Below are 26,409 nucleotides of genomic sequence, written 5' to 3'. Positions count from 1 at the left end.
ACCCATTTCCTAAGTCTTTGTTGCTAAGCGGAATTTGCAAAGCACATGGTTCAGTGCATAAAGTCAAACAAGGTCAAAAAAAAAAAAGCTGTCAGTTTTTATTTAAAAATCCTCACTGGCTTGCCATTGTGATCAAAAAGCGACGGGGGGCAGCGAGCTTTGGCTAAAAAAAAGCTGTCGTGTGTGATGCAGCAGGTTCCAGAAGCTGCTGAGATGAAGGCCGTCCCTCCGAGGCAGAAGGCACGTTAGTCTGTCCTCAAGTCCGTCGCCATCTTTTCATTTGCCCATTTGTCGCACATTTTGTCTCATCAACACCGGGATAAAATTTATAGTGGTTTTAGGACTACAAGAGTAATAGACAGCGTGTTACATCCTGTGTCCCATCTCATCATGTGACTTTTAAGAAGCCAAACAATATTTCAGCCACGGAGAACTAAAGTGGGCAATTCGGGGTCAAATTAGATTTTTATCAGTTTTCAAGAAACATTGATGAATGTTTGGAATAAACTTCAATCTGGAAGACAAAAAAAAGAAAAACGGTATCCAGAATTAATCATTGCTATGCAAATCAAGATATAAATCCCTGAGATTTTATTAGAGCCATAAAACTTTATCCTGCAAAAAGGAGAAAAATGGAGTTAGCCCACTGTAGTTCTCAGTGGCTCGTTAATTTGGGCAATTAAATGTAACAGCACTTTCTTTAAACAGGATGACTACATCCCTTATCCAAGGATCGAAGAGGTGAGTCAATCATTATGAAACAAAATAATCAAAATAAATACAAAGTGAAAGCGCGCAATTTAAATAACCAATTTCAGGGGTGGAAAAATATGTCTCAATATTTTTGGAGTCTTAATTCAAGAACGTTTGTGTGGCCCCGGGCCATACTTTGACCACCCCTGTTTTAGCCAAATAATTTTTGGGGCAAACTTTGTGTGTGCAGGTGTTAGAGAAGGGCGAACCGTACCCACAGGTCATCCTCCCCCAGTTTGGAGGTTACTGGATCGAGGAACCTGAGGAACCTCCCCCGCCTGCGCCTCCCCCTGCCACCCAGGAGGCCAGCGGGGATGACGAGCAAGGAGGAGGAGGAGAGGCTCAGGATAACGCAAACTGTGGCTATCGCCTGGAGGAGACCAACGAGGCCGCACGTGCATACAGGAAGTACTTCTTGGGCAAGGTGAGTCTCGTGTATTCTCCAATAAACAAAGGGGAACTTTTTTTTTTTTTACGTGATGTCACTCTCTTCTCTCTCTTTCCTTTATAGGAGCATTTAAACTTCTCTTGCCCGTCCAGCAGCGTTGGAAACGTGTTGTTGTCTGTTAGGCATGAAGAAGAGAATCAGCAAGAACATCTCCACGTCATCATCAGGTACATCCACAAATCAAGTCATGATCCTAGGTGTGTGTACTGAACACTAGATGGACAAAAATATTGAGACATTTTGGCACTTGACAGTGAGTAGTGAGTGTAAGATTGTGTTTTGGTGCATCTTCAGGTCCCGAGTGAAGACAATCTATCAGTGCCTGTCAGTGACAGAGCTGCCTGATATACCAAGTGTCCAAGAGCTGACTAAGGTTCACACACACAAACACACACACGTGTCTTCATTTGTCGTCTTCATGTGTTTTTTTCTTAATCTTGCAGCTGCTGTGTGACGACGCAGCTGGTCTCCGTTTCAGTCCCGTCCTTTACCCCAAGGTAAAGCTTTATTGGTTCATGATTGACAGGATTGAAGATTTTATTCTCTTTTGTGTTTGTCTCTCAAAGGCGTCTCAGCTAATTGTCAACTATGACGAACATGAGGTCAACAACACGTTCAAGTTTGGAGTTATTTTCCAACGCTTTGGACAGGTGAAAACATGCATGTGTGAGATTCTGTTCACTTAGTCAGCACAAATTGTTTCGAATTAATAGCAGCACCACTGTGTGTCTGTGGGTCAGGTGTCCGAGGAGGAGCTGTTCAGGAACAATGAAGAAACGCCAGCGTTCCAAGAGTTTCTGCAGCTCCTTGGTGACACTGTGGACCTGCAAGACTTTAAAGGGTCATTAGCATGGGCAGAATTTCACACTTGTAAATGTACAGCTACATGATTGCTTTGGCTTTGCTCCTGTCACAGGTTTCGGGGGGGTCTGGATGTGTCTCACGGCCAGACTGGTTCTCAGTCTGTGTACACGGTACACAAACAGCAGGAAGTCATGTTCCACGTTTCCACCAAGCTGCCCTTCACGGAGGGAGACACCCAGCAGGTAGACATCCATGTTCTAAAATTGCTGACTTAAGTCTGAGTCAAGTCATGTGACTGCAGCCTGACTGTGTTTGAACCACCTTCAGCTCCAGAGGAAGCGTCACATAGGCAACGACATCGTAGCCCTGGTTTTCCAGGAGGAGGCCACCCCCTTTGTGCCAGACATGATCGCCTCCAACTTTTTACACGCCTTTATCACAGTCCAGGTGGAGGAACCCTGCTCGGAGAATACCAGCTATAAGGTATGTACAGCCAAGGCCCACATCATATTAAAGTTTTTCCATACCGTAAAATTGAATTTATTCTTTGACAATATTGTATATGATTGACAGGTGTCTGTTACAGCACGAGAGGATGTACCACCTTTTGGACCGCCTCTCCCAAATCCAGCTGTTTTTAAGAAGGTAAGAATAAGAAAGATATGCATTTAACTTTAAAAAGGGCACTCCTGTCGAGCCAGCTTGGGCAAGATCCAGCCCACCGGTGAACTAATGAGGACAATGTATATAGAAAATGTACAAGGATAATTTGAACTGCTAACACCTTGGCTGTCATTCAGGGTCCAGAGTTTCGGGAGTTTCTACTCACTAAACTCATCAATGCAGAGCTGGCCTGTTACAAGAGCATCCGTTTTTCCCGACTGGAGGTAATCCAATAGGAAAAAAAAGAATAAATAAAGCAGGATGGTCAGTTTCTTGCACCGGTGGTGTTCCACAGGGCTCCTTTCTGGATCCTCACTTGATTTCCATTTATTCGCTGTCTTAGGAGCGGACAAGGGCCGCACTGCTGGATACCCTCCACGACGAGCTACAGAGACGCTCCCAGAGAATGCTAGGATTGACATCTACTCTTGATGAGGAGGCTCGGGCTGAAAATGGACATGCTCACGGAGGTCTGCTGGAATCCATCAAGGTAACTTGAAATGTTGGATTTATACCGTCCTTCCTTCCAATGTTTAGTATTCACTTCTGTCTATTTCAGAGGGCTATGCGCGGGAGAAGCGTCTCCATGGAGACAATGTCAAGAGGTGGCGGGGGGCTGCCCACCAGTTTGAGTGGTGGGGGGTTGGCACATATTAGCGCTGAGGTGAGCACAGGTTGTCTTTTCTGCAGGGTTTGTGGATCCTTGTTGTATCAAATAATATTAATATCTGTCTAATTATATGTTTTTACTCTGTTTAATCTCCAGGGTAGTGTAAAATCTCCCGTCAAACGCCGTTCGGGTCTGTTCCCTCGATTGTTGAGTATTGACAGCCAAACAGACAAGCACAGCCAGAGAGGGTAACCACCGACTTTGAAAGTATTTTCATACGTACATCAGCTCACATAAATATCACTGAAGTCTTTCCACTGTAAACTTTGGTTGAGTCAGTTTCCTCGGTGACCAGAGGAACTTTGATGGTTGCCAGCCCATGTTAGAGGTGAAGTCAGAGCTGCCGTCCAATCCCAGCTCTCCAGAGGCGGGGCAACGAGACAGGTATGTGTGTGTGTGTGTCAACCTATTAAAATTTCTGTTTTGCATAATGTGTCATCTGTTTCTTGTTTGCATGATTGTTTTCACTGAGTTCTGTTCTTCTTAATTTGCAGAATTTGCATGAAAAAGGATAACAGCAAAATTTCCAGATCCACCTCCAGCACGTGTAGCTTCAGTTTCCCTGCGGACGACACTCACCTGGTGAGACACACACACACTTTCCGCTTCATAAGCACTCTTCTAATTTGTGTCGAAGCCAGCAGGATGAATAAATGAGGCGGATGACACAAAAACAAGTCATTTTGCTGACCGGGCTAAAATAATGAGACAGATTATGTATTCCCAACTGCTACAGTCTGGAATGGAAGACCTTGTCTTTGAGTATACAAAGGGAGCAAGCATTTCATGCATGACTTTTGTCTCATTTGTCTGCAGTTTGCCCATGCTGTGACAGCAGAAGGTCAAGGTTCAAGTCCGCTCACCGTCTGTCGAAGCCCCACAGGTTGATAGCTTGACAATTTTTTTTCGCTTTGTCTCTCGTTTATTGTGCATTCTTGCATGTGATCTCTGACACCTACTTTGTTCCTTCCTTCTTACATCACTGTGGTCTTTTTTTTTTTTTTTGGCACCTTTCAGAACTAAAAAACAAAAACTCACCGAGATCCAACCTGAAGTTTCGTTTCGACAAGCTGAGTCACTCAGCTGCGGTAAGTCTGACTTTTATGGTCATCTGCTGCTTGCCTTGAGTTTGATTTTATGTTAATGCTAGCACCTCATCTGTGTTGTTAGCAGGGACATTAGACTACAAGGAAAAGGTACACATTAAATTCAACTGTGAGCATTTTCTTTTTGATCTAATAGTGTCTGAATCATGAATTTGATTAATCTGGTGGAATGTTAGAAAATCGGGTGGCTTCATAAGCCGACGTCACTGAGGAGAACGACGATGCAGCACCAAGATTTTTGCTACGTGGATTCAATCATTGCCAACTGGTCTCTCCATCACTCGATTATGATCGGCTCGCATATTGTGATTCACCACGGAATGCACGGTGAGTGAATGTGTCAGTTGAGTGGAAATAATCCCAATGATGTCACAGCGCCATCACCGGCGAGTAATTGTTTACCAAAGGGAGAGAAACACTATCTAAATGAGTCCTGGGAAATGCAGAAAAATGTTATGCCAAGATCAGCTAATTGCATCATTTTGCTCTGTTTGTTTTCAATAACGCCCAAATACTGCAGTATCCGCACCTTAGAATTTGATTTGTTTAAGTGAAATGTCTGTTTTAGCATTTACTAAACGACTGTTGCAGTAAAACTGCCCTAGATGGAATTGAATTGAATAATCAGGGATAGAGCCGAATGAGGGTGTAAAATGAAAAATGTATTTTTGTGGAGAATATGATTGACTAAAATTAACATGCAATAATATGACTTATTTTTGTCGGTCATAAATGAAGTATAGTTCCTGGAACAAGACTTGCAATCTTACATTTGAACATTTCTACGGCTAAATCAGCTTGTTTGACATTTTGTTGAAACTACAAGATGGACTGCAATTTCAAGCAAAAAAACAAAAGGGTAATAGAAATGATGTTGCACTAGAAAAATAAGCGCTTCTCCCCTCTGTGGGTATGAACCAGGGGGTCCTCAAACTTTTGGGGTCAAGAATGTGAAAGAGCTAAAAATATGTAGTATTCTTTTATTGGGGTGCCGGTCCCTACAGTTACGTATGAACTTTTTAAAATGATCCCATATACCTAATTTACTACAAAATATTTTGTGGGTTACCCCAGTTTGAGAACCACTGGTCTGAACATCAACCATGTACAAAACTCTGTTTTTGCACTGAAAGCACAACTTTCCGTATTATGTTCATACATTCTCTTCCAAGCATTTCAGTGTATCAAGAGGATGATCAAATGTAGCATGTTTGTTTCTGCCTTGTGTCCCTTCGTTATAAGTTGTGCGTTTCTTTCAGTAAAAAGTTCATTTTTTGTTTCCATGAATCCAAAGTGCACTGTAAAGAAGCAAAATGTAAAATAGCTACACATCAAGGAAACAAATGTCAATAAAGCGCCATTAAAATGAGTTATTGTTGTGACATCTGTGCTGTGCCTGTACAATAACAGGCAGAATAATTAAATACTTTTACAAAAGATGGCGGAGGTACTATAAATTTATGTTTATCCATCGATTGCACTCATACGTCAACATTTGGGGTGTGTGCTGGGGGTCAGTTGTAAATAAAATATACCACTCCATACCAGTTGGTGGCGGTAAATGGTCAATAAGCAATTTGCAAACCGCTACTAAACAACAAATAGAAGAAGTAGAACAGCCAATCACAACAGTAGTTAGCCGTTTCTTCGCAGGGGTGTCATGGCGGCGACGCGCAGCTCGCGGCTGGCGGTGAAATCGGACAGCGGCTCTGACCGCTCCGACTCAGAGTCGGACTCTGAGTCCGAAAAGGGTGCCCGCGAAGCCGAACCCATGGAGGTGGAGCAGAGTGAGCTGGAGGCTGAAGACATCTCCATCAACCGGTCGGTGAAGCCTCTGCTGCCGGTAGGTTGTCCCGTTTTGGGCCTCACCAGACACGGCGCTGGCGTCTTCTGCATCCCGGGTAACTGTGAAGGGATACCCGGGGGGTGGTAACAATAACTCGACCCGGGCCCGGGGAAAACTGTTGGGAACATCATTTTCATCCATTCACTGCGGGGTTTTGAGTCACTTACGGCTGGCTGAATTAAGTCAGGCGTTTCTGTCACTTGTTGCCTGGTCGCGCTACCCTGTGGCGTTGCCTCCAAACTCGCTTCGGCAACGTGCACTTTAAATATTCGACGCATGTTGAAAAGCATAAGCGCTTAATATTTTCTGACACCGTTAGATAATTCCATTCTGCTGTTCGACGTCTATTCATTCGGCTTATTCACAATCAGTTTTATTGTTTGCATGTATTAAAGGCTTTTTCATGGTCGTTGCTTTCCATTCATCGCTTGCCCTTTGGGATAAACAAATTAATTTGTCCACATTAGCTGCGGTGTCAGTGGTTGAGAATCTAATCTTTTGATTTTGTGTGTTTACGCCAATTTTCATTTGTACTTTTCAAGGTCAGTGGTTTGTATGTGATGTCTTATCCACACCTCGCACATCCAGTGCTGATTGTTTTTACTGCATTGATTGGGTTCAGATGTCTGTCCCTCATTGATTTGAAGAGTTCTAATTCAGTTCACATCCACCAAATTTTGTTTGTCACAAGTGATGATTTGCCCTTTTTGCAGGATACGGGCAGGCGCTATGAGAACAAAGCTGGAGCATTCATCACCGGGATTGATGTCAATTCAAAGGTTAAAAAGAAAAAAGAATCCGCCACATGAATTCTCTGCATTTACACGTTGAAGGACTCATTGATTGTATTCCCATCAGGAGGCGATTGAGAGGAAAGAGAAGCGAGCGAGGCGTTTCCACTTCCATGGGGAGGTGAGCACCACTCAGCGGAACATTTTCCTCGATAAAGATGCCGTTAAGAAAGGTAAAAGGAGACGCAGACTGCAAAAGGCTCATTTTTGTGGTTTTAATGGCTATTGTATGTGCTCTTGTGTCTTCAGCCATCCCCAAAGTGCGTATGGAGGCCGTCCACATCATGGGTGTTGATGACATGAGCACACAGGACATCTTTGGGTACTTTAAGGAATATCCCCCTGCGCACATTGAGTGGATTGACGACACTTCCTGTGAGCATTTGCACTCCACTCAGTACATTTTTCCCTTTAGAATAGGTGTTTTTATTTTATACAAACAATAAAAAGTCAATTGTCTGTGATATGAACCCTTTAAATAAATGCCAATTGGTCTCCCCAGGCAATGTGGTTTGGCTCGATGACAACACGGCCATCAGGGCGTTCATCAACACCAGCCGCATGCCTGACCCACACGATGTCATCACAAATACGGAGAGCGACACCCAGACGGACAAGCCCAGCAAAAGTCAGTAAAGGAACAAATGAATCTCTGACAGGGTCAGGTTAAATGTCTTCACGAGAGGTTTGATCGCAGGTCGTCGAGGGTCGGATGACGGCGATGAAGAAGAAGAGGCGGAGGTGGATGATGAGGTGAAGAAGAGCAACGAGGAAAGCGTGAAAGACAGCGAAGGGGAAGAGGAACACGCGTTGGAGGCTGGTCAGGTACATAATGATAATAATAAATGGTTTTATTAATCGAAATTTGAAAGGGGAGCACTAAACTAATGGCGTCCATGAATATTTCTGTTGATTTGACGTCAGGGGAACGACTTGTCACGGGCGGAGAGAGACTCGCTGCTGAAGAATGAGTTGCGTCCTGCCATCAAGCCCTTTAAAGGAAACAAGATCCTTCTTCGCTTTGCCACCGAAGGTCTCCTCCCCGACAGCTGCATCTGCACCACCATGTGAGTAAGCGTAGGTGGTCTAACTAAAATGGGACCTTTTTCATATTCTACTTCAGATGACAAGAAGGAGCTAGGTGCCGCCCGGCGCAGTCGGTACTACATGAAGTATGGAAATCCCAACTACGGAGGCATGAGGGGAATTCTCAGCAACTCCTGGTGGGTCAACGCCCCTCGTCGCTCCCTTTGAAATTACAGTGGCAACTAAGCACTGTCATCACCCGCAAAAAGTACACAATTGCCTTTCTTATTTTCCTCAGGAAGAGAAGGTTCCACAACCGGCGCGGCCAGCGAGACGGCAAGAGCAAGAAACCTCTCATTGGAGACAGCATGGGACACACTCCACCATACACACATCGACATTCCGGTAAAAAAAAAAAGCCTTTAGGTCAGGACTTATTTGTATAAAGACACCACAACTTTTCACAAATGCAGCCGACCTGGTCAACCTGCCCGAGGAGCCCATCAAGGAGGAGGAGGAAGAGGACGAGGAAGACTACGGCGACGAGGACATGGACTCGGATGACCGAGTGGTAGAGTTCAAAGAGAAAGGAAACAAGGTCACCCCGTCCTCGCGGCCTCAACTGGCCGGGCCCCGGAGCAGGCTGCAGCGCTCACCGTCCCCGTGGTCTGAATCGGACGAGATGGACTACGATCTGGAGCTGAAAATGATCTCAACGCCATCGCCCAAAAAGAGCAAGAAGATGACCATGTACGCAGATGAGCTGGAAGGGCAGCTGAAGAGCATCAGGTGTGAATCGCAGATTTATGTTTTGACGTTAGTAAGATGACTTAACGTTGCCACAGTTACCTCAATCTCTCCTCACTGTTGTTCATGTCAGCCCGTGCTGTTCCATTGTCTTGTCCTGAGCAGAAACAGGGTAGGAGGGTCCGCATCACAAAGCAGAGCCAAGTCTCCGTCACCCACCAAGGTGACCGACGTGCGGCAGCTGCTCGAGGAGAAGAGACAGGGGCTGTCTCAGCATAGACAGCACCCCCCAGCCGTCAACAGCGGGAAAACAGGTGAGCCTCATTCCTGGTTTTCAGTGTACTAGGGATCAAGCCCTGCTGCGAATAGCGAAAATCCGAAAGGATTGACACATTCCAAAAAGGTTTAGAACTGCCTGTCAATATCACAAGCAGCGGCTAAGCATTAGTTTTTTCTGAAACCTAATTGCTTGGGACCAAGATAACACCAAAGAGGTACTTTTTTTTTTTTTCATGTAGTGTCCTTCACGATAAACAGGAGTTTGCTGTCATTCCATGGCACGCTAACAGCCATTTATTACACTCTTGCTGTTTTTATAGACGTCCGACAGCGGCTTGGGAAGAGGCGCTACTCACCCGAAAGGGGGCGCTCGGACTCTCCCGTCTCCCCAAGAGATACGCCTCCCCCCGCCAGAGAAGCAGTCAGTGACGTGCACCGTCGACTGGGCGTTGTTAGCGGGGACAGAGGCCACTCATCCAAGTCATCCAAAGACAGAAAGACTAGTAAGTCCATCACTGAATTCAATCCATCTGTTTTCTGTAGCACTTGTTCTAATATTTTTTTTATTCCAATCCTTGTGTGCAGGCAGCCTATGGAGCCGACTGGGCGACAAAGAGGAAAAGACGGGAAGTCGCGAGCCTGAGCCAAGGGGCGGGTCATCTGGGATGTTCTCGTCTTCGCGCCGCAGCAGGAGACGCCGAGGTAGCAAGACGGAGAAGGAAGGCGTGGAAGAGGATGACTCCACGCTGCAGAAGGTGTGGGGCGCCATGATCAAGAAGAAGCAGGAGCGTCTCAGCCATAAGATGAAGAAGAGCCGGCTGGACAACCTGCCGTCGTTGCAGATTGAGATCAGCCGGGAGAGCAGCGAGGACTCGGACGCTTGAGACAAATGTACTTTTTAATGATCATCGTGATTTCATCTTTGGCACATAGTCATTATAGTTCCTGGATGGATCACTGAGAGGATCTCCTTGGCACCACATGCTTTGGAATGTCCAACTGGCTCACCTGTGTCACGTGCTTTCTCTTAAAATAGAGCGTCCAAAATTTGCTTTTGGGTGACATTCAACATTACTTTTGTATATTGAATTCTGTTTCATTTTTGAAGAACTCTGTACAGGTAACATGGAACAATGTCGTTTTAAAGACAAGACCATCCTCCAGCAATGTTGTTGTTTTTTTTATGACAGGAAGTTAATCAGCAAACACTTTGATAAGTAATCACTTTTGTCATGTCATGTGAAGCTTCTCAAATGGGACCTAGTGTTTAATTTTATAATCATTAATTTGTCGTGTGTGTCCGTGGAACAGCAACAAGGCCAGTTATAGACCTAATACACATGAGGCCAGCCATGCAGTTAAAAAATAATCATGAATAAAACCTCAAATGAACTGTTACAAAAAGCTCAAAATGCTTAAACTAGTGATGTGCATTCCATTTCTTTTAAGTGAACTGATTCTTTAGAATCAGTTCAAACGTACCCCCGCGAATCCCGTGGGAACAACATACAAATATCTCCCCGTTGTTGCGTAACGGCGCATCCCTTCATGCAATAAAGTTAGCCGTTAGCTTGGAGAAAACGCGCATAGAAGAAGTGGTGTTTCAGTGAGTGGTTCTTTCTTTCCTTGGCAAATCGTAAATCGACATTCTGGCTTACATAGTTCACGCCAGGGGGGAGACGCAACACGTTCACTGACTGATCTGTTGATGCACGGGAAGGAAGGCAGTTGACCCATTGACTCGTTCGCGAACGGGAAAATCACGATTCGTTCCCTCACTGATCCGTTCTCGCGATGAACTGGAAATGCGAATCACTCATTCGTTCACTCACAGATTCGTTCGTTGGTGAACGGGAAATGCAATTCACGACTCGTTCGTGAACGGGAGTTTACGTCGTTTTTTTCTTCGTTTTGTTTTACAGCGAGGTGGCACCAGCTTCAATGGGCATTACCGACACCTACTGGTTGAAGTCATATGAACTGAAAAAAGAACGAATCACTTTAGGAAGTTATTCGTTCACTGAAAATACTCGTTCCTTCGAACGAATCGTTCACTCGTGAGCCAACACTAGCTTAAATTTAGCCAATTGAAATTATGCACGTAAAGTTTTGTTATTCCCATTCAATGATTTATGAGGTTGGCAAGTGGTGACAATCACCTGACGGGAGTTTTTTCGCTCTTTCTGTCAATAGGGGGCAGCGTGCCGTTTCATCCGTGAGAAACAACTACAGTTACTGTACTTGTTAGAGCAACGTTAACAACCAATACAGAGAAAGGCCAAATATTACGACTCATTTCGCTATACGATAATGAGGTGGAACATTTCGCTATACGATAATGAGGTACAACATTTGTTCTTGTGCCCTTTTGTTTTTCATTTTGTAAATATTTTACTTCCATGTGGCGTTGACACTCATTGCGTAACCGTTAAACTCGCACCACTTCTCGCCACTGTGATTGGCTATTCTTTGTGTCTGTTACCGAGGGAGCCAATGACAATAAAACATTTGCTTCCGTTTAAATAAAACGAGCCAATAGCAACGCACTGACGCGTTTTGTGTTGGTGACGAATAAAGCCTTTTAGTCCCCAACGCCATTTTCTTGTCGGCGTCAGCGGGGACACAACGGCCCTCTAACGCCGCTCAAAAACGGTCAAAACTATTAGATTCACCGTGAGATTACGCGAGGAATCCGACTCGCCACATGAGTTAATGAACTGTCTGCTCTTCAATGCATACGCTCACGACGAATTTGGCGTAGCTATCCCCCGCTCGAAGATGGACGACGGCGCGGCGAGGGAAGTTGCCTGCCGAGAGTATCAGTCCTCGCTGGAAGACCTCACGTTCAACAGCAAGCCACACATCAACATGCTGACCATTCTGGCCGAGGAAAACGTCAACTTCGCCAAGGATATCGTCGCGATAATTGAAGCACAAATAAGCAAGGTTTTTATGATAAGAATTTTCTTTTTGATTTAACTGATTGATTGTTTGCGTCGATGTATGGTAGCCGCTTGCTATCTTAAACATGGCGTCGGGCGTTAGTTAGCCACAACATGTCGTCTCACCTTCGCTTTTGTTTGGTTACGTTTCTGTTAGCAACGCCAGAATACAAACAATTAATTCTATGTAGTTATAATTATTAAAGTAAAATTACAGTCATACTTGGTGTGTTACTGATGAAGTTTATCGAAGGTTTATCAGTCATGACTCCCTCGTGCTACTTAAGTGAAGCAAAGTCCACCATAAAAAATATTCTATAAAAGAAAAGTTTTCGACGATAATTGTTTGTACTAATGCCTTCAGTGACATTTAATTTCGTCCTGTTGTTTCACTTGGCAATTCAGGCCAAGTTTATTCGACATTTTGTAACGTTAACAGGCCTCAATATGTAACGTTGTCAAACAGGAAGTCGGTGTGGAGAAATTAAGAGGCGGGGCGTGTATTACGATTCCTATATTGTGATAAATATAATTAACGACCAGAATTTTGTCTCGGCGTGCAATTCGGGCCGATTTAAACGGTCATTTGTTAAAAAAAAAATTTAGGCCTCCGCGTCAAGTAAGAAGTTTTTTCCCTAAAATTAATAATAGCTGAATTTAAATGTCTTCTCTATATTGTACAATGCATTTCCAAGCTTAAGCATTTTGTCAAGCAATAAGCCAGTGTCCATCTGTCTGCTTAGTAAGCATAATACTAATGGTAATATAAAAATAAATAGATTCTTTGCTTAATCGATTTGCTATTAATTTAGTACTGGCACATTCCAAGTTGTTCGCGTAGACTCAAGGTCCGTCTAGTATGCGACCTCCATTTGGGATAATCAGCTTCGACCTTGAGCTCAGAACAGAACAGTGATTACCCAATGCAGCAAAGTAAATACGTATTATTCCAATAGATGTTTGTTTTTTATGGTGGATTTCTGCCTCTTTAGTTGTTGTGTATTTGTTTGAACGTTCACTGTGTTCTCGCAGTCCAGAAATAAAAACCTGCTCCTTGAGACCACAGTGTTTTTTTTCCTCCCTTCCCTCAGTCTTAATGTGACAAATGGAGTAAGACTTAGCTGGGCAACAAATGTGGGCTTCTAGTTAAGTAAAATTTATTCGGCAGTGCGCCTAAGTGCTCATTGTTTGCATTTTGCCGCATGACGCAACACATTTCGATCACGTTACCCCCTGCTTCTATCCGGAAGTGACTTTTGAAACTGTTGAAAGTTGACTGGCTAAAATGTTTAATAATAAAAAATGTGAAATGTGCTTTTTGTCATTTTTTTATTTCCCAGTGTAAATTATTGGTGCAAGTCTGGTTCCCTGTTCCTGACAAAGTTGAGCCTGACTGGCACGCTGTTAAAAAAGATCATTCCACAGATGCTGCGTCGTTAAGTTATAGACTCGTTTGAAAGCAGCAGTTTTCGAAAGCCTCCCCAAAAAAATTAAATGTTTTTTAAGGGTTATTGTTACATGCGTGGATTTTTTTTTTTTTTTTTTTTAAATGACTCCAGAACAAAGTGACAAGTTTTGGGTGCCAAGACTTTCGCCAAGGGTAAAGTACAGAGAGTGGTTGGTTCATGGGAAAAACACTCTCTAGAGGGGAACTGGCTTAAGGAAGAAATGTAATTTTTACCCCCCCGCCCCCTTTTTCTGGACATTTTCCCTCATTGACTCTGACGTGAACCTCTTGGACTGGTTGAGGATGATGCCACGTGGATCTTCACCTTTTCCCTTTTTTTTCCCCCCCACATCTGGACTTAACCTGTCAAAACAATTTTTGAGGGGCTCTTTTTGCTTCTGTTGAGCATTTTGCATTTGTTGTGAAATGTTTTTTAACCCCTGTTGTGTTCTAAACTTGTCGAGTTTTCTATCGCTCTAGGCCCCAGCAGCAGAGAAGCTTCCAGTTTTGTACTTAGTGGATTCCATAGTGAAGAATGTTGGAGGAGAGTACGTCGCTGTGTTTGCTAAAAACCTAATCACTTCATTTATATGTGTCTTTGAAAAGGTACAGTTGTTCTTGATGCCTTTTTACATTTCTTTACTCAGTCACCTATAGCAGCCACACTTGTTGCTTGCTTAAACGTGTAGTCTCTTGCTATATTGTGCTTTATTAGTGTTCTGCAGTAAAAAATTAGTGATTGGTTAAGCATTGGGCAATTTTGTTATTGATCTTAACACTTTCCGAGTAGCTGTGGACCAAGCAATGTACTTTGTTTGTAGGTGGATGAGAACACCAGAAAGAGTTTGTTCAAATTACGATCGACATGGGATGAAGTGTTCCCTCTGAAGAAACTGTACGCGCTTGATGTGCGGGTCAACTCCGTGGATCCGGCATGGCCAATCAAGCCTCTGCCGCCAACAGTCAATGCCAGCATCCACGTCAACCCAAAGTTTTTAAAACAGGTGTGTAGTTAGAAAAGCATTTTTTGGAACTCGTCATACCTGGAGGACTTTGTTCTTTAATCTCTAAATGTGTCATTTCTGTACGCTATTCGGAATGTAGTCTGAGGAGACCCCTCCACGGCCTACCCCCACCCAACCACCTCCGCCGGTAATCCAGCCCAGTTTGACCCAAGAGCAGCGAATCAGACAGCAGCTATTGGCCAAGCAGAAGCAGCTTCTTGAGCTTCAGCAAAAGAAGATTGAGCTGGAACTGGAGCAGACCAAAGCACAGCTGGTAGGCAAAAACTAACTGGATTTGCAAAAGTTCATAATTTTGAGTTCATAGCTGTAATCTGTCCTAGTATTTTAGCCTGAGTAGGGAATACATGTAATGTTAGACAGGTTTTTGCTGAAGGTCTTTGCCACATGTTTGCTTTTGTTCAATGTGAGTTAGTTCCAATAAAATATTGTGTTGCAGGCTGGAGGATTTTCTATACTACCCAGCTCCCCTCTCGCGGCATCCCCGAAGCCAGTTGGCCAGCCCACCCCTGTGGTTCGACCCCTGATTGCTCCCCAGCCCCCAAGTGACCCAAAGTTACCCACTAGAGACCCACGTCTGAACCGCACAGGGCCCCCAGTTGTCTCTAAAAGCAAAGAGCAACCTGCTGGGAAAAGGGAAGTCCCTCCTGCCATAGTAACCCCTGTTTTCACGCCAGAAAAACAAGCAGCAGAAAAAACGTTCCATTCACAAAAGGTATGGACTCCCAAAAAGGAGGAGAAGCCCAACATAAAGTCTCCTCCAATGATTAAAAATGTCCAGAGTAAAAACAAGCAGGCTGAGGTTGAGAACCTAAAGTCTGCAGACAACTCAAAGAAAGACCCCCGGTTGAAGAAACGTCCCCTGGACAAGGCCGAAGATGACAAAGTGGACGAGCAGAAGGAGAAGAAAAAATGTGGCGACAAACGAGACGAGTCGACGCGGGTGCCCGAGCTGCCAAAAGCCTACAGAGGAAGGCTGCAGAACGGCTTGGGGAACAAGCGTGAAAGCAGCGTGTCTGCGGAGAAGATCGGCGGCAATGCCCGAACACACGCCAGGAAACGCACACACTCAAGGTCCAGATCCCGCTCTCCCGCCTCGCCAAAGAGGAAAGGCAGGAGGTCGTCACCCAAGAGCAGAACCAGGAGCACCTCCTTGTCACCATCACGCAAGGCAGGTAAATCCAGGAGGGCCAAGGGTGATGAGCCACTGCACGGAAAGAATATGCGGGATGAGCGACCGGCGGCCAAGAAGGACCAGGCGGACAGCAGGCGCTCCAAGACTCCGGTGGACGATCGTCCCTCCAAGACTCCGGCGGACGATCGCAATTCCAAGAATTCGGCGGATGAACGGCGGTCCAAGACTCCGGGGGACGACCGGCGGTCCAAGACTCCGGCGGACGACCGGCGGTCCAAGACCCTGGGGGACGACCGACGCTCGAAGACTCCTGCGGACGACCGGCGGTCCAAGTCCAGAGACTCACCACGGAACCAGGACGGAGGCAGCAAACAGGCCAAAGATGCTCCTTCACGCTGGCGGAGTGGCTGGGATGAGAACAAAAAGTGAGTCGTTCATATATTTTAATGTTTCGTGGTCAGCTCTACTGTTAAGTAACGGACATTTGACACGCCCCTTCCAACTGTACTTGTTCCTAACAAAACTGTATGTCTTAGCACTTCCAGTCTTAAACCAGGAGACTCTCATGACAAGCTTGGACCACAGAGGCATAAAACCTATAGCACTCCAACACGGCCCACCACCCCTCGTACCCCGAAACATCGTCTCAGCGTGGATGCCAACCTTCAGATACCCGAAGTCCTCAACACTGCAACTAAGAAAGACCTGCTCAGAATGGTATGTCTGCTTAACAAATATGAACTCTTTTGACTTCTGAGAACTTTAATATCTGATTTTGACCGCATTGGCTGGAATTTTGATATCTGCAGGCAAGCAAGAGCTTGGAGAGCGGTGAAATTTCGCAGGAGGACTTCCTGAACATGGCTCACAAGATCAAGAACTTCTTCCAGTATCAGGAGGAGAAGCAACAGCATCCAGAAAGTTGGGACCCTGCCGCCAACTTTCCTGGCAAGAAGACATTGATGGCCACGCCTCCCGAGTCCTTGGACCAGGCTCAGTTGACGTACTTTGAGCACAAGTCCAAGCTAAAGAAGACTCAGGTAGCTCATCGCTCCACCGGGGAAGGCTGGGACGGTCTCGAGGAATGCGAAGGGCCAGGCCGGGCACCGCGGGAATTGGGTGAGGCAACGATCAATCGGCCAGCAGCCAGAATATTATTTTGCACGTGTCACTCTAAAGTTGTTTGTTCATTAACAGACGAGAGGAGAAGCTTAGAGCGCGAAGAATCCCGACCTCCGTTGGCCCCAATGATAGAGGAGTACAACCACGGCAAAGAGTTCCCCGCCCTTAAATCTCTGCCAGGTCTTCGATTCAGGAGGAGGGCTGACCCCAGAGAGTCTAGTGAGTCTACACCACACTTTGATCACATTGTGCTGGACTGAAGTTCCATCATTCAAGTCGAAGTGGAAGGCAAAGAAGCAGTTGACGAGTTAATGTAACTCATCTCCGCTTCATTTTATTTCCAGGTGAAAGAGAGTGGAACTCGCCCTTAACTGAGCGTCAATGCGAGGAGCACAAGAGCGGCTACGACGCTCCGCGGCGGTATGTCCCGTCAGCAGAGTCTAGGCACCCGGACCCTCGGCATCTGGACGGACCCCCCCACCCCGGCGCTCTGGTTCCCAGGAACTGTCCGAGCCCATCTGCTCTGGAAACTCCACTCCCCATGTTTGAGCGTGAACGCCTGTCGCCGCTTCACCAGAAGGACATAGCCGACATGAGCCCCGCTCCGCGCTTTGAGAGTCCCAACAGCGAACACTCTGATGACGGGCCGCTCCCTTCTGAAGTTCCCCTCGCCCCTCAATCGATCCTCCAGGGTCCTGTGCTTGGTGCACTGTTGTCTAATATTCATCAGTTGAGTAATTCCCCTGGGCACACCCCTCCCCATGAAGGAGGCCCCCCACCTCCCCGGTTTGATGCTCCCGGACACATGGGCCCATCGAGAGCGCACCCGCCAGGCTGGTACAATGAGCCGTCCCACTTTGAGGGTCCTCACCAAGGCATGCCCCTTCATCACAACATGCCAGAGAGGTTTAATGGACCACACGTACCACAGGGATCATTGATGAACACGGACAATATGGGCCGCTTTGACGGTCCTTTGGGCCCTACAAGGTTTGACGGACCAGGACCTGGAAACTTTGAGAATCCAGTCCAGTGCTTTGACAACAACCTGGGGCCCGGTCCTGGACCAATGGCCTTCCAGTCGCAGCAGCAGCGACCAATCCCCTTTGAAAACCCCGGAATGCGTCTGGAAGGTTCTGCTGGTCCAATGTGTTTTGAGGGACCTGGCCAACCGGGACCCCGCTTTGACATGCCTCTCTTTGAGGGCCAGCAGGTTCCCCCCAGGTTTGCACCTCAAATCAACATCCCCATGCGTCCCATGCCCCCTCACATGTACGACAACAACCTCCAGCCCGCGCAAAACTTCGCAATGGCCCCGCAAGCGTTCCCGGAGCCCATCAACCCTCAATTCCACCCTGCACCGATGGGTTTCCCCTCGCAGCCCGCGGCTAACTTCAACATGCTGCCCGGGCCTCCGTTCAGCCAGCCGGGCTCCGCCCCGTTCTTCAACCCCACGGTTGCTTCGGGTAACATGCAGCAGCCGGTGAGTGCAACTCAGTCTGATTTCGGTGGGACAATTTGAACTGCAAAAGAAATTGACAATTCTTGCTTGTTGGTGCTCTCAGGTGAACGTGTTGAACATGAACCAGCCTTTCCTGCCTCAGAATGCAGCGCCTTTTGCACAGCCAGGTGAGATCACCCTGTTTTCCACATTTGTTGTATTGAGATGCTAAAAAGTCAACTACCCCACAGTGTATCTAACATGTCTTTGTTCCTCCAGCAGCTCCCCAATTGCCCCCTGCAGAGAACCACTTCGGTCAAGTCGACGTCAACGACTTGCTTTCTAAACTCATCTCCACCGGCATCATCAAAGGGTCACAGCCCGACCCGACGGCCTCCACCACCGGTCAGTGCACCTTTCTTCATGTCACATTTTGACCACTGCTATACCAGGAAGGTCTGTCATTTTGTTAATATTGAGTTTGTCTTTTGTTCCCCCACAGCAGAGTTATCTTCAGCAGCACCAGAGGCGCCTCATGTAGAGGAGGAAGAAGAGGAGGAGGTCGAGGATGATTTCCCCGACCTCACCAGCTTCAAGCTCGACGACATGAAACTGTGAGTTTTGTGACAATTGTTCTTCGACAAGTTCTTGTGTGCTCCTGAGAACTCCTTAGCTACGTTTTTGTTTTTTTTTGTACGATATCTAGCAGTCTTTCAGTAGGTTAACTCACTGACGCTTTTCATTGTCAGACGTTATGAGAGCGTGGTGACCAAGCTGTACTCGGGGAACCAGTGCTGCCTGTGCAGCATGAGGTTCACCGTTGCGCAGACCGACCTGTACGCCGACCACCTGGACTGGCACTTCAGGCAGAACCATGCCGGCAAGGTGGCTGGCAAAAAGATCACGCATCGCCGCTGGTATTATGGCCTCAGGGTAAGAAATCAGATGCTTTTTTTTTTTTCTTCAGCTTTCAATGGGAAAGCACGACGTGCTCATTGTGTCATGTTCTCTTCTTTTTTTTCCCAGGACTGGGTCGAGTTTGAGGAGATCGCCGACTTGGAGGAACGGGCCAAGAGCCTGTTCTTTGAGAAGGAGAACGAGGAGGAGGTTCAGAAGAACCAGGCGGCGGCCAAAGAGAAGGAGTTCCAGAGCGTCAAGGCCGCCAAAGACCAAGTCGCAGAGGTGGGGTCCCCCTTCTTACGTTACCCCAATTTGTATGCAAATTTGTCACTGCTGTGGTAAAAACACCTGTAAACATCTTGTCCAAACCAGTTGTGCGAGATCTGCCAGGAGCCTTTCGAGACATACTGGGTGGAGGAAGAGGAGGACTGGTTCCTCAAAAATGCCATCAGGGTTGATGATAAGGTGTGTGGCTTTTTGGAGTGGATGTTTCATTTTTTGATACTCTTTAAACTACCTGCTGACTCATCACTTTCTGCCAACGTTTCTCTCAACACAGAACTTCCATCCTTCTTGCTTCGAGGATTATAAAAATGTGAGTATCGGGCATGACGTCACCCCAAAAAAATACGTTTGGCGTTGTCTCACCCGCCTCTGTCATCCCCCTCAGACATCTTCGTACATGGACATGACGCCGTCGCCCAACAAGGTGCTGAGCGAACACCCGCTCGGCAGCTTTATAAAGGCAGAGGAAGACGAGGTTCCTCAGTCATCATGCGCTGTCGCCGCCTCGATCAAGCAGGAACCTGATTCCGAGGAGGACGAAGGAGAGCGCGATGTGAAGACAGAGGAAAAAGAGGAGCCTCTTTTAACTGACGTGCAATCAGAAGAGAAGAGACTGTGAGTAGCTTATGGGCTGCGCTTTTTCTTTGTTTTGAAGGAAAAAGTTTTTGGTTGGTCGGCGATTAACTTGAATACATTTTGGTATTTGTGCCGAGTACGTCACACTGTTGCTTTGAAATGTTTCCTTTTCGGGCTCAATGTGTAAATGGTTTAATTTATACATTAAAGTATTTTTGGAATCTCTGGCGTACCAGTGATTTGAATGGAACTGGTGTCACCTTGTTCCTATAACTCCTCATTTGGATGATTTGATGACGGGCAGTTGCAGGGGTTCAGTTGTTTGTGGCTGCGATGAAGGTAAGCGTCAATCTTATTGATCCATGGAAGAGCACCTGATCAAAACAAACTTGCGGGGCACTTGTTTTTTTTTTTTTTTTTTGTGACGTTATTGGGTGTAGTTTCAATAAAGGTTCAGAAACTTTTTTTGTGTGATTGCTCTTTGGTTTAATTGTTCTGCTTTAAAGTTAAAAATAAAGTTAATCTGAATTTAAGTGTTTTTGTCTCATCATTATGCAAGCATACTCAAATTGACACTTGAAAAAATGCTAATTAAGTGCAACTCTGTGCCTTAAGAAAATAAAATTTACTGATCAAAACCAGTTCTTAGTTTTACTTCAAAACAACTTAAGATAATCTTTTCTATGAAAAAACAAATGAGTTAACTCATGTTTCACGTCTTGACATGTACATGTTTACTTGACAATAAAAATAGAAATAAGCTGATTTAAAAGCACTTTCTCCGGCCGACACAAAACGCGTCACCTCCATAGCCGGTAAACCCCCAATGCGATGGCCAGGCAGGAAAACACAGTTGCTATGGAAACACAAAACACAGGGTTTATACAGGCTTTCAAATAAGACAAAGTCCCATTGAGAATTGGTACCTGCGAGGTAACGAATGGTCTCCAGTTTGAGTGACTCCAAGACCGTTTTAAGTGAAGCCACCCGCAGGTCCATCTTCTTGCTGGTCTCCATATTATCATGTTCTAGCTCGGTTCGCTAAAGCACACGTCAACATACAACAGGCATGTCAAACATGCTCGCCACATTGGCTGATGAAAGAAGTTTTAATTTGCTTTTACCTTTTGGTGGAACTCTGTGTTGGTCTCCATCAGTTTTCTTTCCTGCTCTGTGAACTGATAGGGCACAAGTTCAGTTTAGTTAAGTACACGCACACTCGCACTCTCACCATGTCAGAAACGCGGCTTCTCTCCAGGTTGATATCCAATTTGGTCTCTGCTCGGACTTTCTCACTCTCCTCCTGAAATCAGATAGTTTATTTACTCACTCACAGACAAACACGTCAACCATAATCTGACCTTTAGTCGGTTCTGCAGCTGCTCCAGTTCTCTCTTCATCTTCTGCAAGGAAAAAAGAGCGTTTTACGCAAAATCCACCAAACATCTTGTGGAATCCATCTGCTCCTTTGTCATACTATGTTCTCAGAGCGCAGGTTAGCAAAGTCACTCTTCTCCAGAATCACCATGTCCTTCCTGATGGCATCCAAGTGGGCCATGATCTGCTGCAGTGCGATTTCCTGCAACGAGAGATATTTATTTTCTCAACTGTCAGCCGCAGAGCTACCAGGAGAGTAATTGTGAGACCTTGTCAACAACCGAGTTCCCCTTTCCCCACCTGATGCGACTTGGTCACCATGTCTTTGTAGACAATGTCCATGTTGGCGGTCGCTAACGTCACCAGAGCGGAGACGATCAGCTCGGCCTGGCGTTTCTCCAAACCTGGAGTGTGATGACAACCATAGAACAAGAAATGAGACTGGCATTAATCCATTCCAATAACATCTTTCCATTTTCCACAATGACAAAGTCGTTAAGTAGTTCCCTCACCACTACTCGCCAACTCCATCACCATGGCGTGGGAGTCGAACGTAAGCTTTCGCTGCTCCAGAGGAGTTAATTCAACTTTTCTCACGTCAAACGTCGCCACCGGGGTGCCAACATGGAGATCTGCCGCACAAATACGAATATCACTGGCTGGAGAGAGGGCCAAGGACCTCCACCTTTGCCCCAGCGCCCAGCGCCGCAACAATATATTCATCCGGCTACCGTTTTGACTATCAAAATGAAATGAAAATATTAGTATTGAAATTAAAAGCGACACTTTCTTGTTTGATGTCAAAGTGATATGAAAATAGAAGTATTCAAATGAAAAGCGACACTTCCTTGTTTGATGACAACCCGGATGTACAAATGTACAGTACGCTTGCTGTCAATAAAGTTCTGAATTCAAACACAACACGAGCGGTCATGGTGGCCACCGCGGTGGACAGGGGGAACTGGTTTCCAGCGTTAGCTCTGGGGGTTTCCCTCTTCAAAGCTCTGTTTATCAACGCCTAGTGAGTCGAAATATTTATTGACGAATACATTTTGTGTTTTTTAGTCTATTTGAACCATACGATGGTTTAAAACTGCTCCTATAACATCCGCCTAACAGACTGACTGCCTCAAGATTATTAACATTGACTGTATGATTTTGTTTCCTTAGATTATAATTTTATGTTCAGTGAACACTGCACAATAGATTTTTTTTATGATCAAATACTGACGCATACAGAGTATGCTGATTAAAACTTAACCTCTTGTTTTCAAATGTGTGCTACGTAGCTTCAGTCGCAAGATGTCGCTGTTTCACCTTTTGGATATAGGTTAGAATGTGTACGTAAATCGGAACGCGTCGTACAACTTCACTAGCTTGGATTTTACTATTTTATTCGGGCTTTAATTGCATGGCCACTGTGTTTGATTATTTTTTTCTGACTGTCTATTTGTGTGTGCAGTCATTCCACGGACTTTGAGGTGCACAGGAACTGGTTGGCCATCACACACAGTTTACCGGTGTCCAGGTGGTACCATGAGGTGCGTTTAAAACAAATTTCTGTCCTTTTAAATGTTGGTCCAGGGGCTTAATTTGTACTCTTTCTTTCAGAATACATCAGAGTGGACGCTGGACTACCCACCGCTTTTCGCCTGGTTTGAGTTCGGCCTTTCCCATGTCGCTCGGCACTTTGACAACAAGATGTTGTCGGTGGACAACCTAAACTACGCCAGTCCGGCTACCGTCCTCTTCCAGAGACTCTCGGTCATCTTCACAGACCTGCTTTTTATCTACGCCGCCAGAGAGTGAGTGCGACTACCATCACCACTCGTGTAAATCTGTGTAACAATTTGGGCAATGTGTGTAGATGCTGCAGGTGCGTTCGTGATCGGAAAGGAACACGGGACATTTTTAATCAGCCGTCTTTTGTCCTGGCTGTGCTGCTGCTCTGGAACTTTGGCCTTCTCATTGTTGACCGTATCCTTCAACTTGGATTGCTGGTGGAGAATACCACAGCCTTGAAGTTGACATTAATTCTCAAAAGAAAAAGCGGTGGCAGTAAGTCTGTCTGGTTCCACATGAGGTGTGGAAGTTACTCCTGTTTCCTTAAGGGCCTTCCTCAGACATTCATTTTCAGTACAATGGCTTCCTCTTTGGTTTTCTATTGCTGTCCATTGCCAAACACCTGCAGGTAAAGACTCAAACGATTTCCGGCTCTGTCGAGTCCACGCGTTGTACCTCGTCTTTCTGTCTTCAACAGTCTCAGCACCTGCAGGGGGCGCTGCTTTTTGCCATCCTCCTCAACCTGAAGCACATCTACCTGTACGTGGCTCCGGCCTACGGCATCTTCCTGCTGAGGAGCTACTGCTTTACACACGGTGACCATGACACAAAGGCTTGAAACATTCAATCCAAAATGTGCTGAACAACCGCCATTGTTTGTGGTTTTGTCTGAAGATGGCTCCATAAGATGGCGGAGCTTCAGCCCGCTTCGCTTACTCGCTCTCGGCAGCATTGTGGTTTCTGTGTGCACGCTTTCCTTTGGCCCGTTTATTACTATGGTGAGTGGACCTTAATAAGAACACAAAAATAGATGGCCAAACTTAAGAATCACTGTTTTTTGTGCCCATTGCAGGGTCAGCTTCCTCAGGTACTGTCCCGCCTCTTCCCCTTCAAACGAGGACTCTGTCACGCCTACTGGGCTCCAAATGTGTGGGCCCTCTACAACATTGTAGATAAAAGCCTAGCCACGCTGGGTAAGAATAAAAATGCAGCGCGTTCTTGTTTTCTGTTGCACTGGTTTACTGGGAATCCACAATGAAGATTTTAAAATGATGAACATTGTTGACAGGAGTTCGTTTGAAGCTTCTGAAAGAGACGACACTCCCTCAGGCCTCCATGACGGGCGGGTTGGTTCAAGAATTCCAACACTCTGTTCTTCCTTCTGTCACTCCGTCTGTCACACTCATCTGCACTCTGCTGTCCATCCTGGTCTGTGCTATTATTATTATTGTTATTGCCCACAGAAATAACAATCATGGCTTCAAATTACTGGCTCTACCTGACGCCTTTGTGCATTTGCCTGAAACTCTATTTAGCCGGCATTGGCGTCCATCTGGCGCCGTCCTCGCGGCGCTCGTGGGTTTTTACGCTGCCTGCTGCTGTGCGCGCTCGCCTCCTTTGCCTTCGGCTGGCACGTCCACGAGAAAGCCATCCTCATCGCCATCCTGCCTCTCAGGTCTGGGATTGACTCCTTGTTTTTGCCTATGCTGAATACTAGTTTGTCATTTTGAAATTTTCTTTACTTTTTCTCCTTTGACATAGTCTGCTGGCAGTCGAGAGCAGAGAGGACGCTGGGATCTTCTTGTTTCTCAGCACAGTGGGTCATTACTCGCTCTTTCCCTTGCTCTTCACCCCGGCAGGTACAGTGCGAGACAGAATTAAGTACAAGTATTAAGTATGCTGTGCTTTTATGAAATGGAGTGCTATGGACATTTTTTGTTACTGTTTTGGGAGGCCTGGGACAAATTAATAGCATTTGTATTCATTTCAATGGCAAAGGATGATTTGAGGTTTTGAACTAATTAAAGTTTTCGGTCAAGGCACCACTTTATTTTGATATCAACCCTCTCTGTAATAATTGTATCACCTATGTTGCAACCGTAAAGTGATACAAAAATATATTTTTTTATTGGCAGAGCTGCTCATCAAATGCGCACTGATGCTGATGTTCACCATCTTCTCTTTTGCTGCTCTGGGGAGACTCCACAGGTGCAAGAAACTCACCCCATTCCCTTTCCTCCATGCTTTTATATCAGTAACATCAACATGAGTTGCTATTGTTAGTTATTATTAGCACAGAAATACAGTACATCATGCACGAGGCTTTATGTAGGATATGTTGCTGTACTGTTGTCTCATTTCAGTGGGCAGGGGTCCTTGCTTCACCCCCTGGAGGTGGTCTACCTCTCAGGTCTAGTTGTGGTGGCCGTCGCTTGCGAGCTCGTCTTTCCTTTGACGCCATGGCAACAGAAGCTGCCCTTCCTCCCGCTGCTGGCCACGTCCGTTTACACCGCATTGGGCGTCTGCTACTCCTTCTTACGTCTCTACGTGACGCTGCTGCGACAGGACAGTGGAAAGTCCAAACAACTATGAGACACTGAGTCGCGGGTTTCCATTCCTGCGCTGAAGTATGGCAGGTAACCAGCAGGAATGCAAGAACTGTTTACCTTCAAGGGATCAATAAAGTTTCTGTTTTGCATCTTGCACTGATTCTAACAAGTCAGATACAAAGTCAGTGCGTGTTTTTCGGTGATTTTAACCTGTTAAACTGTTAGTTACAAGTTGAACAGTGACTTCTATCCAAACTAGAAAATGGGGGGTTCGAATTGGAGTTTCAAACTTGGTTTAGGGTTTCAGGGCAGGGATTCAAAAATGGCATTGTAGTTTTTTTTTTAATGACTAACTATAGTGAGAAATTATAAAAGAAAGTATACGTACAGTGAGGCTTTTAAAAATTACCTTGAATAGTAAGACTTTTAATTTGAAAGGCCTGTCACGCAGTGATTGGTCATATTTGCTGCCAATCACAATGTTGGAGATCTGATAGGTAGAGAGGCAGGCCATGATAATACGCTCTCTGTCAAATCATTGATTGAACATGTACTTCATAAATATATAATATGTATAATCTTGATTATTGTATATTTTGGGGTAATAATATTATGTAATCGGACCGACTTCCCCGATGTTTGCTGTGAGATGAATATAAAAGACCGGTAGTGCCATTAAGTGATTGGTCAGTTTTTACGTCGTCGTAATTCTACACGCTGTGATAGGTCGAGAGGCGGGGCTGAGGATATAGCCAGGAAGTGTGCAGCGTGAGACTGCACTCTGACATGAGCCGGAGCTGTCGACATTAAACAAGGTAACCGGTTGTTGCTTTCAGTAATTCATTGTTAACTCTCCACAAGAAAAGATTCAACATTTATTAGGTTCATAAATACAGGTTTTGATTTGAGTTCCAGTT

At 45.7% G+C, this 26,409-nt stretch overlaps 5 protein-coding genes across 13 annotated transcripts in view; 4 read left to right on the top strand and 1 right to left on the bottom strand.

Moving 5' to 3' along the window:
- The window catches only part of LOC148386215 (rap1 GTPase-activating protein 2-like), a 12,826-nt gene extending 7,013 nt beyond the window's left edge, over positions 1-5,813 (top strand). For 2 of the 4 annotated variants that reach the window (XM_088397673.1, XM_088397675.1), the window contains 21 exons: positions 193-240; positions 709-741; positions 944-1,177; positions 1,265-1,368; positions 1,496-1,574; positions 1,645-1,698; positions 1,768-1,851; positions 1,942-2,042; positions 2,118-2,247; positions 2,333-2,488; positions 2,579-2,650; positions 2,806-2,892; positions 3,012-3,158; positions 3,228-3,332; positions 3,435-3,526; positions 3,618-3,722; positions 3,833-3,920; positions 4,155-4,221; positions 4,356-4,426; positions 4,509-4,534; positions 4,621-5,813. In XM_088397673.1, the coding sequence (XP_088253799.1) occupies positions 193-240; positions 709-741; positions 944-1,177; positions 1,265-1,368; positions 1,496-1,574; positions 1,645-1,698; positions 1,768-1,851; positions 1,942-2,042; positions 2,118-2,247; positions 2,333-2,488; positions 2,579-2,650; positions 2,806-2,892; positions 3,012-3,158; positions 3,228-3,332; positions 3,435-3,526; positions 3,618-3,722; positions 3,833-3,920; positions 4,155-4,221; positions 4,356-4,426; positions 4,509-4,520 (1,869 nt within the window). In that variant the 3' untranslated portion in view covers positions 4,521-4,534; positions 4,621-5,813. The remainder of the gene's footprint in view (positions 1-192; positions 241-708; positions 742-943; positions 1,178-1,264; positions 1,369-1,495; positions 1,575-1,644; positions 1,699-1,767; positions 1,852-1,941; positions 2,043-2,117; positions 2,248-2,332; positions 2,489-2,578; positions 2,651-2,805; positions 2,893-3,011; positions 3,159-3,227; positions 3,333-3,434; positions 3,527-3,617; positions 3,723-3,832; positions 3,921-4,154; positions 4,222-4,355; positions 4,427-4,508; positions 4,535-4,620) is intronic. The other 2 variants (XM_088397674.1, XM_088397676.1) reach the window with 2 other exon arrangements.
- Positions 5,814-6,066: 253 nt separating this feature from the next.
- On the top strand, positions 6,067-10,545 carry ncbp3 (nuclear cap binding subunit 3). Its single transcript, XM_088397677.1, has 13 exons — positions 6,067-6,287; positions 7,004-7,069; positions 7,149-7,254; positions 7,331-7,456; positions 7,584-7,709; positions 7,779-7,906; positions 8,006-8,114; positions 8,205-8,304; positions 8,406-8,512; positions 8,581-8,896; positions 9,020-9,168; positions 9,454-9,636; positions 9,719-10,545. Exons 1-13 carry the CDS (start codon positions 6,105-6,107, stop codon positions 10,015-10,017), a joined length of 1,998 nt encoding a protein of 665 aa, XP_088253803.1. The 5' UTR covers positions 6,067-6,104; the 3' UTR covers positions 10,018-10,545.
- A 1,170-nt stretch (positions 10,546-11,715) lies between these two features.
- On the top strand, positions 11,716-20,224 carry pcf11 (PCF11 cleavage and polyadenylation factor subunit). 5 transcript variants are annotated; one of them, XM_088398306.1, is made up of 17 exons: positions 11,716-12,079; positions 14,003-14,128; positions 14,344-14,526; positions 14,627-14,800; positions 14,984-16,104; positions 16,216-16,396; positions 16,489-16,798; positions 16,877-17,020; positions 17,146-18,284; positions 18,367-18,430; positions 18,525-18,647; positions 18,748-18,856; positions 18,992-19,175; positions 19,269-19,424; positions 19,515-19,607; positions 19,702-19,737; positions 19,813-20,224. In XM_088398306.1, the coding sequence occupies exons 1-17, from the start codon at positions 11,846-11,848 to the stop codon at positions 20,044-20,046; spliced, it is 4,611 nt and encodes a 1,536-aa protein (XP_088254432.1). In that variant the 5' UTR covers positions 11,716-11,845; the 3' UTR covers positions 20,047-20,224. The 5 variants fall into 5 exon arrangements, with proteins under 5 accessions (XP_088254432.1, XP_088254430.1, XP_088254431.1 ...); XM_088398304.1 differs by having other exon boundaries at positions 18,745-18,856; XM_088398305.1 differs by having other exon boundaries at positions 18,522-18,647.
- A 489-nt stretch (positions 20,225-20,713) lies between these two features.
- Positions 20,714-22,261, bottom strand: ccdc90b (coiled-coil domain containing 90B). Its single transcript, XM_088398313.1, has 8 exons — positions 21,893-22,261; positions 21,681-21,784; positions 21,481-21,582; positions 21,365-21,406; positions 21,235-21,306; positions 21,128-21,181; positions 20,930-21,044; positions 20,714-20,859 (listed from the first exon to the last, which is right to left on the bottom strand). The coding sequence occupies exons 1-8, from the start codon at positions 22,101-22,103 to the stop codon at positions 20,804-20,806; spliced, it is 756 nt and encodes a 251-aa protein (XP_088254439.1). The 5' UTR covers positions 22,104-22,261; the 3' UTR covers positions 20,714-20,803.
- Positions 22,262-22,272: 11 nt separating this feature from the next.
- Positions 22,273-26,307, top strand: alg8 (ALG8 alpha-1,3-glucosyltransferase). Of its 2 annotated transcripts, XM_088398310.1 has the most exons (14): positions 22,273-22,401; positions 22,843-22,921; positions 22,992-23,185; positions 23,248-23,357; positions 23,504-23,571; positions 23,641-23,758; positions 23,838-23,941; positions 24,016-24,136; positions 24,232-24,371; positions 24,479-24,618; positions 24,705-24,802; positions 25,079-25,151; positions 25,307-25,579; positions 26,219-26,307. In XM_088398310.1, the coding sequence occupies exons 1-13, from the start codon at positions 22,313-22,315 to the stop codon at positions 25,533-25,535; spliced, it is 1,563 nt and encodes a 520-aa protein (XP_088254436.1). In that variant the 5' UTR covers positions 22,273-22,312; the 3' UTR covers positions 25,536-25,579; positions 26,219-26,307. The 2 variants fall into 2 exon arrangements, with proteins under 2 accessions (XP_088254436.1, XP_088254435.1); XM_088398309.1 differs by lacking the exon at positions 26,219-26,307 and having other exon boundaries at positions 25,307-25,646.
- Positions 26,308-26,409: the final 102 nt, after the last annotated feature.

This window comes from Syngnathus floridae, chromosome 15 (genome assembly GCF_059516105.1).
Source record: "Syngnathus floridae isolate MCC-2025c chromosome 15, RoL_Sflo_1.0, whole genome shotgun sequence".
NCBI lineage: Eukaryota > Metazoa > Chordata > Actinopteri > Syngnathiformes > Syngnathidae > Syngnathus > Syngnathus floridae.
This window is presented reverse-complemented; position numbering and strand designations above follow the sequence as displayed.